General features: G+C 42.2%; 1 protein-coding gene across 3 annotated transcripts in view; it reads left to right on the top strand.

The window, feature by feature from the left end:
* Positions 1–19,207, top strand: part of LOC133464692 (rho guanine nucleotide exchange factor TIAM2-like) — a 72,973-nt gene that overhangs the window by 43,824 nt on the left and 9,942 nt on the right. For 2 of the 3 annotated variants that reach the window (XM_061746819.1, XM_061746820.1), the window contains exons 6-18: positions 1,064–1,249; positions 1,378–1,524; positions 3,994–4,056; positions 6,792–6,863; positions 7,882–7,960; positions 9,211–9,300; positions 10,588–10,845; positions 12,324–12,418; positions 14,876–15,073; positions 17,809–17,877; positions 18,028–18,153; positions 18,337–18,445; positions 18,551–18,730. In XM_061746819.1, coding sequence (XP_061602803.1) covers positions 1,064–1,249; positions 1,378–1,524; positions 3,994–4,056; positions 6,792–6,863; positions 7,882–7,960; positions 9,211–9,300; positions 10,588–10,845; positions 12,324–12,418; positions 14,876–15,073; positions 17,809–17,877; positions 18,028–18,153; positions 18,337–18,445; positions 18,551–18,730 — 1,672 coding nt within the window. The remainder of the gene's footprint in view (positions 1–1,063; positions 1,250–1,377; positions 1,525–3,993; positions 4,057–6,791; positions 6,864–7,881; positions 7,961–9,210; positions 9,301–10,587; positions 10,846–12,323; positions 12,419–14,875; positions 15,074–17,808; positions 17,878–18,027; positions 18,154–18,336; positions 18,446–18,550; positions 18,731–19,207) is intronic. The other variant, XM_061746821.1, reaches the window with a different exon arrangement.

Here is a 19,207-nt window from a genome sequence, read left to right on the forward strand (position 1 = left end):
CACCAGGAAGATTGTGAGAGCGATCGGCCAAAACCGCCCTGTCAAGGCCAGATTATAGAATCAACAATTATATTGAAAAAAGGCAGCCTCAGTAATTTTCCGTCTGCCTTCAGTCTCTGGTTCATCAATGGAGACTCCAATCAGACGAATTTGTGATCAATTCTCGCCAAACCGAACTTCCAACTTCTCCAAGGTCTTATCCATCTTGCCAATGAGCTCAAAGACGCCGCCAGCCTGTGATTCTGTTCGATAATCGCATCCAGCTTACGGCTTTGCTCCCCAAACGTTAAAGTCTGAGTGTTGGTCACCTTGCTTGACCCTTCAGCCACGTCCGGCAGCTCGGAAAGAGCCAAAACTGCTGTTGACGACTTACGCATTTGTCGGTAGACCAGGAATCCTCCTCCTCCGATCATGAGGATAATCAAGAGAAATCCTGCTATCATAAATCCAATTATGAAGCATCTTCAACGTCCTCGACAGACAGAATCGCCAAACACAACGGTTTCGAATATTTGTAGGAATCCATTGTGTAATCAGCAAAAAACATCCCATCGGGGCAAGAGGGCTCCCTTACCCCCTGACTTCTTGTCGCAAAAATTTGATCAATTGTGCTGAGAGACCAGTTAATCAATTCCATGATTGTAGAGTTTCGGAGGATTGAAAAAGAAGAGACTCTGAAGACGAGACAAACAAAAGCAGTAGCAGGGCAGATGGATATATGTGTGTGGGTCTGTGTGTGTGTGTGTGTGTGTGTGTGTGTGTGTGTGTGTGTGTGTGTGTGTGTGTATGTATGTATGTATGTATGTACAGAGGTGGCAAATCCGGCTTCAGAAAGTAAAAGTCCTGCCATATATTTGTTCTGTCCATTCACTAAAACCAGGTGAGTTCACTAATTAGCTCATCTACCTGGCTGAAGAGCTGTGCTGATTAGAATCAGCTGGTTGAGTGAATGTGCAGAACAAATACATGGTAGGACTTTTACTTTCTGAAGCCGGATTTGCCACCTCTGTGTATGTATGTATGTATGTATGTGTATTTAATGTGTGTGTGTCCCCTCCCCCAGATCCAGCAGTGGGAGCAGAACCTGGAGAAGCTGAACCTGGACCTGTTCCGGTTCCGCTGCTACCTGTCCAGCCTGCAGGGCAGCGAGGGCCCCAACCCCAAGAGCCTGCTGGCCGCCGCCAGCCGGGCCTCCAAGAGCATGCTGGGCCGGCTGGGCGTCTTCTCCGTCTCCTCCTTCCACGCCCTGGTAGGACCCGGGTCACAGCCCCTCCAGGACCTGGCTCTGAACCAGGAACCTCTGGTTCTGAACCAGGAACCTCTGGTTCTGAACCAGGAACCTCTGGTTCTGACCCGTGTCCCTCTGGACTCTGGCAGGTGTGCAGCCGGGAGGAAGTGACATCACGGCAGTGGCGCCGGTCCCTGGCAGGAGGAACAGGCCGGAGGACGGGCCTCCCTTCCTCCCTGAAGGCCTTCACCGTCCTGGACCCACGCAGGCGGGAACCAGAACCGGCAGGACCTCAGGTATCGGGAAGGAACTAGCAGGAACTCTCAGTAGATAATAATAATAACAACAACAACAACAACAACAACAACAACAATAATAATACATTTTATTTATAGGCGCCTTTCACGACACTCAAGGTCGCTGTACAAAAGGACAATAAAAACAATCAATTAAAGCTGCAAGCAGCGATGAACGGGCCCTCGCGCGTGCAATTTTCACCAATTAAGGTCAAGGACTCAATACCGAGTCTGATGACACCACCCACATATCTTTATCACAACTCGTTCAAAAGTTATGGCAGAGAATAGGAACTATCAAATATTGACCGATCAGAAGAAGGGGCGGGGCTAATTTGCACCAATTATGGTCAAGTAGTCAAAACCGAGGCTGATGACACCACCCACGACTCTTTATGTCAAAACATTCAAAAGTTATAGCAGAAAGTAGGAACTATCAGATATGGACCAATCAGATGAAGTGGGGGCGCGCTTTTTGGCGTCTAGCGTCACCACGGTAACGCTTTTGAAAGAGAAAAGTAATGCACATCGTCGCAGGATGGAGACGCACATTTTGATGTATAACACATCTGGGTGCACGTTACGGTTCGGGCCGTATTAACTGCCGAAGGAATGGCATAAATTGCTTTAAGTCTTTAAGTTGCGACATGATACAGGTGTGTACCGATTTTCGTGCATGTACGTCAAACTGTATTGTGGAGCTTGAGGCACAAAGTTTTCTAGGGGGCGCTGTTGAGCCGTTAGGCCACGCCCATCAATGCAACCCATTAAATATAAAATTTTTCGCCAGGCCTGCCTTGGTGCAAAATTTGGTGACTTTTGGGCACGTTTAGGGGGAAAAAAGGCCCTCATTTTGTCGGAAAAATAACAAATAAAAACGACGAGAACATCTCCTACAGATACAATAGGGCCTTCGCACTGCAAGTGCTCGGGCCCTAATTATAATACATTTTATTTATAGGCGCCTTTCAGGACACTCAAGGTCGCCGTACAAAAGGACAATAAAAACAATCAATAAAAAATGGCAATCAATCAGAAACATAGCAAAGTACAAAACATAAAGCAACGGTAAAGTGCAATAGTGAGGTCATTCCAGGTGGACGGGTAGAGCTGGGTGTCATCTGCATAAGCAATGAAAATGAATGTTATATTTACGGAAAATACTGCCAAGGGGGAGGAGGTAGATGATGAAAAGGATGGGGGTCCAAGATGGTTCGTTCAGCAGGAACCTCAGTAAATTTGAAATGTATTAAAGGATAGCCTCTTGAGATGTAACATCTCATTTTCAAGGGGGTCCCATAAAACATACAACATTACAATATATCACATTACAGTTTAGACCAGGGGTCGGCAACCCTAAATGTTTTAGAGCCATATTGGACCAAAAACACAAAAAACGAATATGTCTGGAGCCGCAAAAAACTAAAAGTCTTGTATAAACCTTAGAATGAAGACTACACATGCTGCTTGTTTCTATATTAGATTTTTTTTATTATGCACTTCTAGAAAAAAGTCGAAATGTCGAGAAAAAAGTCAAAATCTTGAGAAAAAAGTCGAAATGTCGAGAAAAAAGTCAAAATGTTCAGAAAAAAGTCGAAATGTCAAAGAAATAGTCAAAACTTCATGAAAAAAGTCGAAATGTAAAGAAAAAAGTCAAAATTTCGAGAAAAAAGTCGAAATGTCGAGATTAAAAAGGAAAGGAAAAAGGAAGAAAAAAAGGAGAAAAAAAGGAAAAAAGAAGAAAAAAGAAAAAAGGAAAAAAAAGAAGAAAAAAGAAAGAGAAAAAAAGGGAAAAAAGAGAAAAAAAGAACAAAAAAAGAAAAAAGAAAGAAAAAGAAGAAAGAAAGGAAAAAAAAGGTCAAACATTTTTGAAAAAGCTCCAGGAGCCACTAGGGCGGCGCTAAAGAGCCGCATGCGACTTTAGAGCCGTGGGTTGCCGACCCCTGGACATCTTGCTCACACACAACCCCTACACACATAAGTCTAGTTACAAAATAGACTAATTGAATAACCGAAACAATGAGATAAATATAATATAACATAACAGAGAGAAAATAAAAAATAAAATAAATAAATAAATAAAATAATAAATAAATTAATACATTAATTAATAAATAAATAAATAAATAAATAAATAAATAAATAAATAAATAAATAAATAAATAAATAAATAGAAAAAGGACAACAAAAATACATAAATAAATTAAAAACATAGGCAATTTGTTTTAAGATGAGGATATAATGACAACTTAAAACAATGAAAAGAGGTAATAGAACGCAAAAAGAGGAAGATTATTCCAATCTGATGGAGCTTTAAAATAACATGATCTTTTACCAACCTCTTTTAAAATTCTCATCATGAGGAATCATGAGTTCTTTTAAATATGGAGGAAAAACAGTGAAAATAAACACATTTAAACAAATGTCCAAACACATGGTTCCTACAGCCGACTCTTCTGTCTGTTTCAGCTCCTGGAAAGTTTCATCTCTGCGTCTTCAGCTCCCCGGGAACCTTTCACCTGCCGGTCAAAGGTACGGTACCCAGAACCCTGCAGGACACTCACACCTCACCTCTGGAGGATTTACAGGGGATTTGAAATCAGTCGCTCACCTGTAGCCAGTACTCGAGTTGTAAAAAAACATCAGGGGGGATGGAGGATTTTATCACATGGGGACAGATAATTTGTGCTGATTACAAATAATATAATATATTACAAATAATAGCAGTGACCAAAACAGCTGCAGAAATACTGCAGGAATGACATAGCAGCAGTTAAATGCAGCCTTCTGTAAGCTTTAAATATCCACTGGGCTTACATCAAATACATCAAAACACAACAATAAAAAACACTTTTCTGAACTTATCAATATGACTCTGTCCTTCACAGGATAAGTAAAATGGATCACTGCAAAAACTCACAATCTTAACTAGAATATTTGTCTTATTTCTAGTTAAAATGTCTCATTTTAGTAAATAAATCTCATTACACTTAAAACAAGACTCATCACTGGAAAAAACAACAATTTTCACCTGTTTCAAGTAGATTTTCACTTGAAATAAGTAGAAAAATCTGCCAGTGGAACAAGATGTCGAGATTAATGTTGAAATACAATTCAAATCGAAATTTCGTGAATAAATTCGAAATTTCAAGAATAAAGTTGAAATACATTTTGACTTTTTTCTCGAAATTGTACTTCAACTTTATTCTCGACATTTCGACTTTTTCTTGACATTTTGACTTTTTTCGCGAAGTGCATAATGAAAAAAAAATCTTCCTCCTCTAAAATATTATTCTTATTTTTCTCCTGCCTGGCCCTACACTGCAAACAATCTAAATCTTAACAAGAATATTTGTCTTATTTCTAGTTAAAATGTCTCATTTTAGTAAAAAAAAGCTCATTACACTTAAAACAAGACTCATCACTGGAAAAAACAACAATTTTCACCTGTTTCAAGTAGATTTTCACTTAAAATAAGTAGAAAAATCTGCCAGTAGAACAAGATTGTTTTGCTTGTAATAAGAAGATAAATCTTGTCCCACTGGCAGATTTTTCTACTTATTTCAAGTGAAAATTTACTTGAAACAGGTGAAAATTGTCAAATAAGTTATTTTTCTGGTGTTATTTTTCTGGTGATGACTCTAAATGTTGAAATAGCAGTAAAACCACATTCATTGATGAAATGACATAAGGGATGGAAAGGAGGGATGGCAGTTTTACAGGGAGGATGATTTGGACCGTTTTTATTTCACATATATTTCCCTCACCCCCCTTCAACTCCAGTACTGCATGTAGGAACCTTTTCTGTTCGTTTTGGCCGGGCCGAGAACTTGTGAGTCTCAGAAAGTGAATCAGCTGTTTGTAAATGATTGTGGAGGAGAGACGGAGACGGAGGGGGAGACGGAGGAGAGACGGAGAGGGGAGTGTGTGTTTGTTTAGCTGCTCAGCTCAGGCCGGGGGGGGCGTGTCTCAGGGTCAAGCGGGCCGGCCATTCTCCCAGAATTCCTTTCTCCCTGTGTTGTGATGCTGAAACATAACCCCCCCTCCTGGTCCGTGCTGGACCAGGAACCAGAACCAGGAACTCTGCAGACCTGACCTGACCCCGGACGTTCTTCTGACTTGTTAAATGAATCGACGCCTTTAAGGCAAGGCAGGTTTTTTTGTATAGAGCAGGGATCGGCAACCCAAAATGTTTTAGAGCCGTATTGGACCAAAAACACAAAAAACATTTATGTCTGGAGCCACAAAAAATTAAAAGTCTTGTATAAACCTTAGAATGAAGACAACACATGCTGCATGTTTCTATGTTAGTTATAACTGGGGGAAGATTCTTTTTTTCATTATGCACTTCGAGAAAAAAGTCGAAATGTCGAGAAAAAAGTTGAAATGTCAAGATTAATGTTGAAGTACAATGTTAAGAAAAAAGTCGAAATGTCGAGAAAAAATTCAAATTGTCGAGAAAAAGTCGAAATGTAGAGGAAATAGTCAAAATTAAATTAAATTAAAAGCAACACGACAATTAAAACATAAATAACAAATAAAATGATAAGAAAAGAGGTAAAATAATAGAAAGCACGTTATTAAGCACGCTTTTTTTTATTTTTTTTTTATTTCTCTTTTATTTTTATTTTCTATTTTTATTTTTTTTTCTAATCTTTATTGTAAGCGCTTTGAGACTTGTTCTTCAGGTGAAAATGTGCTCTATAAATACAATTTATTATTATTATTATTATTAAAAGGTAAGGGCAGTAGATCCAGCAGGTTCATCTCATTCTTACAATGGCAAGAATTACGTTTCTATACGGTCAAAACGTACAAAGACCGGGTCAAATACAGTATTACAAAGGTAATCTGTGCTGATTTGTGTGGTGAATTAAATCAATTTGACAGTTCTACGTCACAATTCCTGCATTCAGGGCTTATCCATAACTGCGCGGTTTTCAAAAAGTATTTCATTTAAGAGTACGCTTAAATAACAAATAAAATGAAACAAAATGATGAGAAAAGAGGTAAAATAATAAAAACCACAACAAACCAGATCCAGATGAAGCTCAGGGGTCTGGGAGCTTCATAAGAACTAACAGATCCAGCATGGATTCTGGTCCAGGACCAGTCAGGTCTTTGTAAACCAGCAGGGAGGTTTTAAGATGAGATGATGACCGTAACTAACTCCAGTATCTAGTTCTGGTTTCAGTATTTTAGGATCTAAGACATCAGAGATATTAGAAACCGGTAAACTTGCTGACAGACATGTGACTCTGCTGCAGGCGCAGGCGCAGGCCGGGGCTTCCAGGCGGAGGGCGGCGGCGCCCTCTTCAGGCCACGCTGCAGTCCTGCAGGTGTGTTGGCACTGCACTTTTTATTTTTATTCATTTATTTATTTATTTATATATTTTTAATTTCGATTTACATTTTTAGTTTTTATTTATTTATTGGTTTTTATTTTATTTTTTCATTTCGATTTTTATTTTTATTTATGTTATTTCGATTTTTATTTTTATTCATTCATTTTTCATTTCGATTTTTATTTATTTAGTTATTTTATTAGTTTTAATTTTTATTATATTTTATTATTTTTATTTATTTAATGTTTTTTATTTTATTTAATTTTTTCATTTCAATTTTAATTTTTTCATGTATTTCATTTATTTCGATTTCTATTTTTACTTATTCATTTTAACTTATTAATTAATTTATTTTTTATTTAATTATTTTATTTATTTTTTATATTTAGTTATTTTTTTATTTTTTATTTTATTTAATTATTTTTATTTATTTAATGTTTTTTATTTTATTTATTTCGATTTTTATTTATTCATTTAGTTTTTTCGATTTTGTATTTATTATTTTTTACGATTTTTATGTATTTATTTATTATTTAATTTATTTATTTTATTCAATTTTTTTAATTATTTTTATTTATTTATTTGTATTTATTTATTGTTTTTAGTTTATTTTTTTATTTTGATTTGTATTTATTCATTTATTTGTTTCGATTTATTTTCATTAATTTATTCATCTTTTATTTCGATTTTTATTGTTTTTATATATTTATTTTTTTTATTTCGATTTTTATTTTTATATTATCTTTATTTTCATCTTTTTATCTTTATATGGGGTTTTTGGTTTCTGGGGTGTTTGATTTGTAAATAACAGTGAGTGCGATGGAGATGAGTTTCCCCGCGGGAACCTCCCAAAGGGATCAATAAAGTCTGAATCTGAATCTGAATCCCGCTCTTCTGCTTTAGTGACGTTACACATTTAAACATAACTCCTGTTGACCTCTGACCTCATGAAGGTTCATGACCCGTAGAAGAGTTTCCTCTGTCTGGTCTCTGATGTGGCGTCTGTTTTCAGGTCTGTGGGGAGCAGGAAACTCCGGACCTCAGAGTTCTGTCCCTGGAGGTCTGGAGACCCCACCAGGACCAGGACTTCGGTGAGTCCAACCATCCAGGTTTCAGTCCCAATTAAAGGCACCCTATGTAGCAATACCATACTGGATCTGGACCCTAGTGGTCTGTAGAGGACCTGCAGGTCTGGATCTGGACCCTAGTGGTCTGTAGAGGACCTGCAGGTCTGGATCTGGACCCTAGTGGTCTGTAGAGGACCTGCAGGTCTGGATCTGGACCCTAGTGGTCTGTAGAGGACCTGCAGGTCTGGATCTGGACCCTAGTGGTCTGTAGAGGACCTGCAGGTCTGGATCTGGACCCTAGTGGTCTGTAGAGGACCTGCAGGTCTGGATCTGGACCCTAGTGGTCTGTAGAGGACCTGCAGGTCTGGATCTGGACCCTAGTGGTCTGTAGAGGACCTGCAGGTCTGGATCTGGACCCTAGTGGTCTGTAGAGGACCTGCAGGTCTGGATCTGGACCCTAGTGGTCTGTAGAGGACCTGCAGGTCTGGATCTGGACCCTAGTGGTCTGTAGAGGACCTGCAGATCTGGATCTGGACCCTAGTGGTCTGTAGAAATGTCAAGAAAAAAGTGGAAAAAAATAGAAAAAAAGAGGAAAAAAAGAGGAAAAAAAGAGGAAAAAAAGAGGAAAAAATAGAAAAAAAGAGGGAAAAAAGAGGGAAAAAGAAGAAGAAAAAGGAAAAAATAGGAGAAAAAAAGGAAAAAAGAAGGAAAAAAAAGAGGACAAAATAGAAAAAAAAAGAGAAAAAAATAGGAAAAAGGAGGAAAAAAAGAGGGAAAATGGGAAAAAAGAGGAAAAAAAGAAGAAAAAGGAAAAAAGAGGATAAAAAAAGGAAAAAAAGAAGGAAAAAAAGGAAAAAAAGAGGAAAAAAGAGGAAAAAAATAGAAAAAAAGAGGAAAAAAAGAGGGAAAATGGGAAAAAAAGAGGAAAAAAAGAAGAAGAAAAAGGAAAAAAGAGGAGAAAAAAATGAAAAAAAAGAGGACAAAAAGAGGGGAAATAGAGGAAAAAATAGGAAAAAAAGAGAAAAAAAAGGACCTGCAGGTCTGGATCTGGACCCTAGTGGTCTGTAGAGGACCTGCAGGTCTGGATCCAGAACCTAGTGGTCTGTAGAGGACCTGCAGGTCTGGATCTGGACCCTAGTGGTCTGTAAAGGACCTGCAGGTGGTCCTGGCGCCCCCCCATGGTCAGACCTGGTATGACCTTGTGGAGCGACTGGAAATAAAAACCTGTTTTGTAAAATGACAACAACATAGTTTATCTGTTTATCTGGCTGCAGGTTTTGCGGTGACGGGTCACGTGGACGGATCCGGTCGGAGTCGCGTCTCCGTCAGCGAGGTGCATCCGCTGGGACTGTCGGCCAGAGCAGGTAGAACCTCCGGGTCGGTTCTGTGGGGGGAGGGGGCGGAAACAGCTGCAGGAACAGCTGCAGGAACAGCTGCAGGAACAGCTGCAGGAACAGCTGCAGGAACAGCTGCAGGAACAGCTGCAGGGACATGTGCAGGAACAGGAACAGCTGCAGGAACAGCTGCAGAAACAGCTGCAGAAACAGCTGCAGGAACAGCTGCAGGAACAGCTGCAGGAACAGCTGCAGACAGAGCTGCAGGAACAGCTGCAGGAACAGCTGCAGGAACAGCTGCAGGAACAGCTGCAGAAACAGCTGCAGGAACAGGGACAGCTGCAGAAACAGGAACAGCTGCAGGAACAGCTGCAGAAACAGCTGCAGAAACAGTAACAGCTGCAAGACCAGCTGCAGTAACAGCTGTAGAAACAGCTGCAGTAACAGCTGCAGAAACAGTAACAGCTGCAAGACCAGCTGCAGTAACAGCTGTAGAAACAGCTGCAGGAACAGCTGCAGAAACAGGAACAGCTGCAAGACCAGCTGCAGTAACTGCTGCAGGAACAGGAACAGTTGCAGGAACAGCTGCAGAAACAGGAACAGTTGCAGGAACAGCTGCAGGAACAGGAACAGCTGCAGAAACAGCTGCAGGAACAGGAACAGTTGCAGGAACAGCTGCAGAAACAGCTGCAGAAACAGCTGCAGAAACAGCTGCAGGAACAGGAACAGCTGCAGGAACAGCTGTAGAAACAGCTGCAGAAACAGGAACAGTTGCAGAAACAGCTGCAGGAACAGGAACAGTTGCAGGAAGAGTTGCAGGAACAGGAACAGTTGCAGGAACAGCTGCAGATGCAGGGACAGTTGCAAGAACAGCTGCAGGAACAGCTGCAGGAACAGCTGCAGGAACAGCTGTAAAAACAGCTGCAGGAGCAGCTGCAGGAACATCTGCAGGAACAGCTGCAGGAAGAGTTGCAGGAACAGGAACAGTTGCAGGAAGAGTTGCAGGAACAGGAACAGTTGCAGGAACAGCTGCAGATGCAGGGACAGTTGCAAGAACAGCTGCAGGAACAGCTGCAGGAACAGCTGCAGGAACAGCTGTAAAAACAGCTGCAGGAGCAGCTGCAGGAACATCTGCAGGAACAGCTGCAGGAAGAGTTGCAGGAACAGGAACAGTTGCGGGAACAGCTGCAGATGCAGGAACAGTTGCAGGAACAGCTGTAAAAACAGCTGCAGGAACAGCTGCAGGAACAGCTGTAAAAACAGCTGCAGGAGCAGCTGCAGGAACATCTGCAGGACTGACCTGTGTCCTGTTTTCAGGTCTCCGGGCCGGGGACGAGGTCCTGGCGGTGAACGGGGTCGCCGTGTCCGGTCTGGACCTGGACCTCCTCCAGAGTCTGTTCCGGCACCAGAACCTGCAGCTGCTGCTGAGGAGAGACGAGTCGCCCGGCGCCGCCTGGCCCGACGGCAGCGGCCCTGCTGACTCGTGCTGGCGACCGCCCGACCGCTGCATCTGGAACCCGGGTCTGCAGGGTCCACCGGGTCCACCGGGTCCGCCGGGTCCACCAAGTCCGCCAGGTACGCTGGGCCCTGGTACCCAGAGGGTCCCCCGATGGTCTAGGTTAGGGCTGCAACTATTTTAATAGTCGAGTAGTCACCAAGTATTGAAACGATTAGTCGACTAATTGGATAATTAGTAATTTTTTTAAATATAGTATGAGGTTGCTTTAATTATGTGGGAAATGATAATAAACACAAGAAAGATGGCACTAGAGCCCTGATATAGCAGGACTGTTTTCTTCATCCTGCTCCCGCCCGCATCCGCAAAACTCTGAGAATTCATGCCCGTACAGCGCACAATAATAGAGATGCATTTATTTAGTGTCTTTTCCCGTCCCGCAAGAGAAATGTCCTGGACTATTCTATCTGATTTTCTTTTTTTTCATACAAATTTTTATTTGGAACAAAGGTGATAGGCTACATGTTATACAATATTGCATGCTTACATCATGTTCCTGTTTTTGATATATAAAAAAAAGTAAAATAATAATAATAAGAAGACAACTCATTCATAAAGAGAGGGAAAAGGGGGAAAAATAATATAAAAGGGAAGGGGGGGAAAAACAAACCTTTTTACCTGCTCTTTTCCTAGTATAGCAATGAAAATTGAGAGGGAAAAGGAGATAAAAAATAGATAATAAAAATAAAAATAAAAAAAGGAAGGGGGACTAGCTACAAACATGTTCACCTGAAACAATATAATACTTGAAACATCACAGAGTCAAAATATTAAAAACAACAGTAGAGTAGCTCAAGAACTTAGGGGGAGTTAGTGGATTAGTCTCTTCAAGATTACTTAAAGTCCAATCTAAAGGTGGATACATATTCAGTCCATGACTTCCAGCGGTCTTCAAACTTTTCCTGGTCAAGTCTAAAATCTATCTGATTTAATGTTAAAATGATCATTGTGGAGTTTGATGGATAATTGACAGTTCATAGGTACCTGACTGAAAGTTAGATGCAAATTCATCATTGTCATCACACAAGCTTTTTCTCTTTCGCATCAATTATATGATTGAGGTTATAATGAGAGTAGCTGTGAGTGGCTCAAATAATACTAATAAATAACATGAAATAAACAAAGTTAACGAATGAAACAAATTAACTTAACAAATGAAAATAGGCTTAATATCTTACCAAGGCGAGTCCGTTTCGTTCAACACTCCGACGTGCTTTCTCTTCAAATGCATTACCGACGTGCTCCCGTGAAAAGCAGGTCAGCTTTGCAAACCTTGCAAGTCATCTTTTTATTCACCGTATCGAGGCTAAAATGCTCCCAAACTTTTGAAGTTTTATTACCCGCAGCTGCTGAGACGCTATCGTGCATGCGCGACTCTCGGCAGAGATTGTATTGAAGTGAGACGCCTCACTCCGTTGGAAAAACACGTCTGGCGACAATTGTCCACAATGGAATTCATTGTCGACAACGTCGACGAATCGTTGCAGCCCTAGTCTCGGTTTGTAGCTTTGACGATGAACCTCCTCGTCCTCTTCAGGTTCGCTGCTGGTCCCTGCAGCGGCTGATGCCCCGCCCCCGGATGTCAACGTTGCCATGACGACGCCATTGGAGGATGCAGACACACCTGAACAGGTGAGCAGCAGTTTGTTCAGAGAAGAATTCCTTTTAATCGTTTTTTTTCTTGAATAATTAATGATTAAACACACAGTAAAGAACCCCCAGGTGCAGCCAGGTGCAGCCAGCTGCAACCAGGTGCAGCCAGGTGCAGCCAGGTACCAACAGGTGCAGCCAGGTGCAGCCAGGTACCAACAGGTGCAGCCAGGTGCAGCCAGGTACCAACAGGTGCAGCCAGAGGCAGCCAGGTGCAGCCAGGTGCAGCCAGGTGCAGCCAGGTGCAGCCAGGTGCAGCCAGGTGCAGACAGGTGCAGCAAGAGGCAGCCAGGAGGTTCTGGTTTGCTGGTTCTGGTTCTGTGGAGAAAGACCTGGGGCCGGATTCAAAAAACATTCTTAAGAAAAAAAATCTTCTTAAGTGTCATTTTTTTCTTAAATTCAGTCAGAAAAAAGAAAAGAAGTCATATTCTCCAAAAAAGTATTTTCTCAACTTTCTTCTTAAGTTTCTTCTTAAGAAAAAACTTGAGAATAAATGGTATTCTTGAAATAAAAGGTCTCAAATTTGTTCTTGACTTTTTTCTTAACTTTAAGACAACATTGACCTGTCTTAAAATGTCTTCTGTGAAAAGGTAAGACTCTAATTTCACCTTTTTCAACACATTTTAGACTAGTTTAGACTAGTAGGTCATAGTTTGAGGATATACTTTGTAATTAATTACACAAAGAGCCTGTTAACTGTTTTTTAGCATGTTAGTTAGCGTGGTAGTTAATTATTATTAATTTTCCCCAATAGTAATTTTTTTCGCACATTAATCTCGTCCACCATAACCTTGAAAAGTTCCTGCATATATATATATATATATATATATATATATATATATGACATATTGACATATGACATATTTTAAGAAGTTCTTAAGTAGGAAAAATAAGAAATTGGTAAGAAATGACAGTTCTTAAGACGGTTCTTAAGAAAATATTGAGGAATTGCACTTAAGAACTTTCTTATGAACTTCTTAATTTTAGATCTTAAGACATTTCTTAAGATCGTTCTTAAGAACATATTGGTGAATCCGGCCCCTGGACCCGCGTGCTCCTCTCAGAGCAGAAATCCTTTCCCATAATCCTCTCTGGCTCCAGCCTCCCGGGTCACGTGACCAGCCTGTTAATCCGGGAGCGTGAAGTCAGATGGATTAACGCCGCCGCCGCCGCTACACGCGCCTGTGAGCCGCTCCGTCGTTAGCGCCGGCGGCAGCAGAGGTGACCCCTGACCCCGGAGCAGAGGGGACCCCTGACCCTGGAGGGGGGGGTCCACCCGCCCCGCCATGGGGGGGCTGTGCTGGGTCCTGCCCCTGGAGGAGGAGGGGGGGGGGGCTGGGGCTGGCGGAGCTGGTAGGGGGGCTGCTGGAGGAGACGGCCTGTTGCCTGGTAATGTCTGGGGGGGACCTGTAGACCATCAGACCTGTAGACCTGCAGACTAGTGATGCACTGATTGTTTGGTAACCGAAATTGTTTTTTGCCGAAAATGGCAAAAAAACACTTTCGGTGTTCGGTGGAATAAGTGGGGAAAAAAAAACGAACAATTAATAACGGCGTTGTAATATAAGGAAATAGACTGGCTGCTCCGTAACTGTTGCGCAACGCATAAATCGTTGGCCAACCAAAAACTAACCACATAAGAATTTAACTAACATTCACCAGCAGGTGGAACCAAAACAACATAAATCAATCTATTACAGGTGCGTTTAGATGAGGAAATCAAACGTGGAAGAGCGTGGAGTGAAGTGGTGCAAACATGTCAGCAGTGTGGGAGTATTTTAGAGTGGCAAAGAATAATACAAGAATGGCTGTTTGCAATGAATGTTCTGCTCAAATATCTAGAGGGGGCACATCTGCAAAGTCTTTCAGCACTACAAGTTTGATTTATCATTTGAAATGATAAAAAACCCTGAGCGCTTTAATGCATTTTTATTGTTTTAAGGCCTATGTTACAATGTTTAGTCAGTTAAGCCTAACGTAAGCTCAAAGACGGCCAAAAAATGTATTTTGCTAATCTATTTATTTTAAGTTATTGTTCTTTGCTGGTATAATGTCTGCTGGATTATTTAAGAAATGCTGAGAAGTTAAAAAAATGTTCAGTTTTTTATGTTCAACAAATGTTTTCTACCTTGTAATTTTGTAAAAGATTTTTTTCTTTTAAAAGCATGCCTAAATCAAATTTATTTGATTTATGCAATGGTGAAAAAATTGGCAAAATAAATGAAAAACTGCGAAGAACCATGTTCGGTATTGTTCGGTATTCGGCCAAGTGTTTATTATTATTTTCGGTTTCGGTTTCGGCCACAAATTTTCATTTCGGTGCATCACTACTGCAGACCTGTAGACCTGCAGACCTGTAGACCTGTAGTCCTGTACACCTGTAGATCAGCAGGTCCTGGTCCTGCAGAACCTCTGACCTGGTTCCTCCCTGTCCCCCAGAACGTGGAACGCGTCTCTTCGCTGTACCAAACCTTCCCAGAGTACCGAGCGGCGGAGGCCGACGCCCCCAAGAACCCGTACTGCAGAGAGGCCGGCGTGCCGAGCCCCGCCCACCCGAGCCCCGCCCACCTGGGGGCGTGTCAGCGGCTGCGTAACGTGATCCAGGAACTGGTGGACACTGAGAAGTCCTACGTCAAGGTGAGGCTCCTGAAGCAGCCGCAGCGCCGGGAACCCGCCTAAACCCTGACCCTGATCCTGATCCTGACCCTGACCCCGAACCCTGATCCCTGGTCCTAACCTCTGATCCTGATCCTGACCCTGACCCTGACCCCGAACCCTGATCCCTGGTCCTAAACTCTGATCCTAAACCTTTTTTTTTTTTTTTGAACAAAACTTTATTAAAACTATACAAACTCTCAAAGAGGATAATGGACAAATATCAATTTAAATGCAATATGAAAAGAAAGGAAAATTAAAATAAAAAATGGGGATCATTGCTGCCCATTTGTGTACATTGCTGCATTTTTCAGCAATAAAGGTGAAGGACTCAAAAGTAAGTCCGATGACACCACACACGACTCTCTATATCAAACCATGTAAAAGTTATCGGAATATCACATATCGGCCAATCAGAAGAAGGACTGGGGCTAATTTGCACCAATTATGGTCAAGGACTTAATACCAAGTCCGATGACACCACCCATGACTCTCTATGTCAAACCCTTCAAAAGTTATAGCATTTATATTTATTTAGATATAGCATCTGGGTTATTTACTGTGTGCGTGCGTGCGTGCGTGCGTGGGTGCGTGCGTGCGTGCGTGTATGTGTAAGTGGGGTATTTAATATATATAAAATATATATATATATATATATATATATATGTATATATATATATATATATACCATGAACCGGTTCCCCGCAGGACTGGGGGTCGGCTAAGGTCAAAGGTCAGGGGTCAGATTTCACAGAATTCTTTGAGGCGTCTCCATTTTACAGGTTAAAGTATATGAACGCTTTAAGTAACTGAGTCATGTGACCAGTTCTGGCTGAGGCAATCAGTCAGCAGCTGCGCTCTGGTTGCTAGGGGCAACAAGAACCTCGACTTGAGAACCTTCCGGTTTGGCTGTGAGAAAAACCCAGATTTTGCCATCTGACAAGGTCTCAAATAAGATTTGTGATCAAACTGTAGCTAGTAGCCAAAAAACGAAAACATCATGAGAGACACAGAAGCCGGCAGATTCTGACAATCTTAATTTTATTCAGATATTCCTTAAATTTACTCAGTAAGCACAGTGCAAAGACAGAGTGAGATTCTTTTGAAGAAAACTTTTGATTACATTACAGCGAATGGGGAACGAGACAGGTATTCGCGCCGCTTTAGCCCCCCTGTTTAAATTTTGTGCAAACCCCGCCTGTCAAAGTCACATTTTATGAATCCCAACACCTATGCCTACATTCTGACCAAAAATTATTTGTCTGACTTTTACGGTTTGGCCGTGAGCTCGAGTTACAAATAAAAATTCAGGTTATTTTTTCACTGTTTCTTGCACTTCAAATGACACCCGCACTCTAGATTTGACAAAAAAGTGAGTCCTCGCTTGAGGGCTCATATCTTGAAAAGTGTACATCTTAGGAAAAACTGTTTGGTGTTTTGGAGAGAGAGAGAGTTTTGTACAGACTCACCCGGCACTTTAAAACCTCATTTTGTACATTTCCGGTCTACATTTTGTTTTACTGTTTATACTTTTTATTGTTTATACATTTCATTTTATTTTATCTTTTATATATTTGTTTTTATATTTGTATTGTGTTGCAGCAATCCCCATAACAAATTCCTCGTGTGAAAACTTGGCAATAAACCCCTTTATGATTCTGATTCTGATTCTGAGAAGAGAAGTTTTCCTCCGTTTTGAAGTTTGAATGACATTTCGACGTGCAGGTGTAAGAAAGTTAGGTGACTCAGAGAGAAGGTGAATTTTGGCTTTTTTTTTTACTTTTTCCCATCCGCTTTGAATGGGTTTTTTTGGCAGGTTTTTTGGGAATAACTTTGGGAAAAATGGGAATTTCGACACCAAAATGTATATGATTCGCCTGGGTCCTCCGAAATCTGTAGGAGGAGTAGCGAACCGAAATTTGGCCGGAAAATGAAAAAAAATAACAACAACAATAGGATGACATAGCTATGGAGGAGGCGTGTCTCTTGGCGCAGCCGTGGCATTAATTAAGCATTAAAATTCACATAATGGAGTATATATATATATATATATATATATATATATATATATATATATACTCTGTATGTCAAACCATTCAAAGGTTATGGCAGAAAATAGGAACTATCAAATATGGACCAATCAGCTACTAGTATCACTTCCTGTTTAACGTTGAAGTTTGACGCGGCGCCACGGCCACGCCATTTCACGAAAACTCAAGATTTTGATAACTTTTCATCGTTAACGTCTTTTGTGTCTCCTGAGCGAGTTTTATGTCGAACGGACGATCCTGCTAGGAGGAGTTCGTTAAAGTCCGACACGTGAAAATGCCATAAAATTGCGCCAAAATCCAGGTCTGGATCTGGACCCTAGTGGTCTGTAGAGGACCTGCAGGTCTGGATCTGGACCCTAGTGGTCTGTAGAGGACCTGCAGATCTGGATCTGGACCCTAGTGGTCTGTAGAGGACCTGCAGGTCTGGATCTGGACCCTAGTGGTCTGTAGAGGACCTGCAGGTCTGGATCTGGACCCTAGTGGTCTGTAGAGGACCTGCAGGTCTGGACCTGGACCCTAGTGGTCTGTAGAGGACCTGCAGGTCTGGATCTGGACCCTAGTGGTCTGTAGAGGACCTGCAGGTCTGGATCTGGACCCTAGTGGTCTGTAGAGGACCTGCAGGTCTGGATCTGGACCTGGTTCTGAATCCTGTTTTCTTCCTTCCAGGACCTGATTTTCCTGTTCGACATCTACCTGACGCCCCTGCAGGACCAGACCTTCCTCAGCAAGGACGAGGTGAGAACTCCAGGAAGTTCAAGGAGACTCAAGGAAGCTCAAGGGAGCTCCAGGAGGCTCCAGGAGGCTCCAGGAAGCTGTGGTAACCCCCCCTTTTCCCCCCCTGTTGTCCCCGTCCCCCCGTCCCCCCTTTCCCCCCGGCCCCCCCAGATGGAGGCCCTGTTCGGCAGCCTCCCCGAGATGCTGGACTTCCAGAGGGTTTTCCTGCAGACGCTGGAGGAGAGAATCGCTGCCTGCCCCGACATCAGCAGCCTGGAGACTCCTGGACAGTTCAAGGTAAACCTGGTTCCACGTGTCTGGTTAATAAGGGTTAATTGCACATGTACAGTCAGGCAAAGTTTCTTCTTACTCATGAACTCATTTAAATCTTCAACATTACAGAACTTTTATGACATCTTTGTCGTCCTTATTACCTGCACTTTGATTTTAACCGTATGTATTCCCCGTTTCCTCTTGTAGAAGCTGCTCTTCTCGCTCGGCGGCTCGTTCCTTTACTACGCCGACCACTTCAAGCTCTACAGCGGCTTCTGCGCCAACCACATCAAAGTCCAGAAGGTTCTGGAGAGAGGTGACCCCAACCCGCCGCAGCATCACCTTTTCTCCGGCCGCTCCTTTAGAGCCTCGTATTCTTCTGAAGGAGAAATATAAGTTTAAACTTTGATGTTTGATGCAGCAAAAACCGACGGGGCCTTTAAGCACTTCCTGGACGCCCGGAATCCGACCAATCAGCACTCGTGGTCTCTGGAGTCTTTCCTGATCAAACCGGTCCAGAGAGTCCTGAAGTATCCGCTGCTGCTGAGGGAGCTGGTGTCGCTGACGGACGCCCAGAGCCCCGAACACGCCCACCTGACAGGTGAGACACCCACCTGACAGGTGAGACACACCCACCTGACAGGTAAACCACACCTGACAGGTAAAACACACCAGGGGCCTCATTTATAAAAGAGTGTGTAGGATTCATACTAAAAGTGCACGTAAACCCAAAAGCCGAAAATGGAGGGCGCAAAAAAAAATCCGGATTTATAAAACCGCGTGCACGCACACTTGCACGCAATGTTCGCTTTATGAATCACAGTCCAGCTGGAAGGTTGCACAGGTGAATCCGCCTCATATCCCGCCCTCTACACGCCTACTTTTTACCATAAATGCATATGAATGAGCCTACTGAGCATGCGCAGTGGCTTCCTGTAGCCTGTTTGGCGTCAGAATGAATGAGACGTGTCGAGCCACCGTGACACTGAATTTCACTGAGACTGAGATCGAGATGTTGTGGATGAGGTGGAGGACAGGAAAACCACATTATTTGGTGGTCACAGTAAAAGTATAAATA

The sequence above is a fragment of the Cololabis saira genome, chromosome 18 (assembly GCF_033807715.1).
Source record: "Cololabis saira isolate AMF1-May2022 chromosome 18, fColSai1.1, whole genome shotgun sequence".
NCBI lineage: Eukaryota > Metazoa > Chordata > Actinopteri > Beloniformes > Belonidae > Cololabis > Cololabis saira.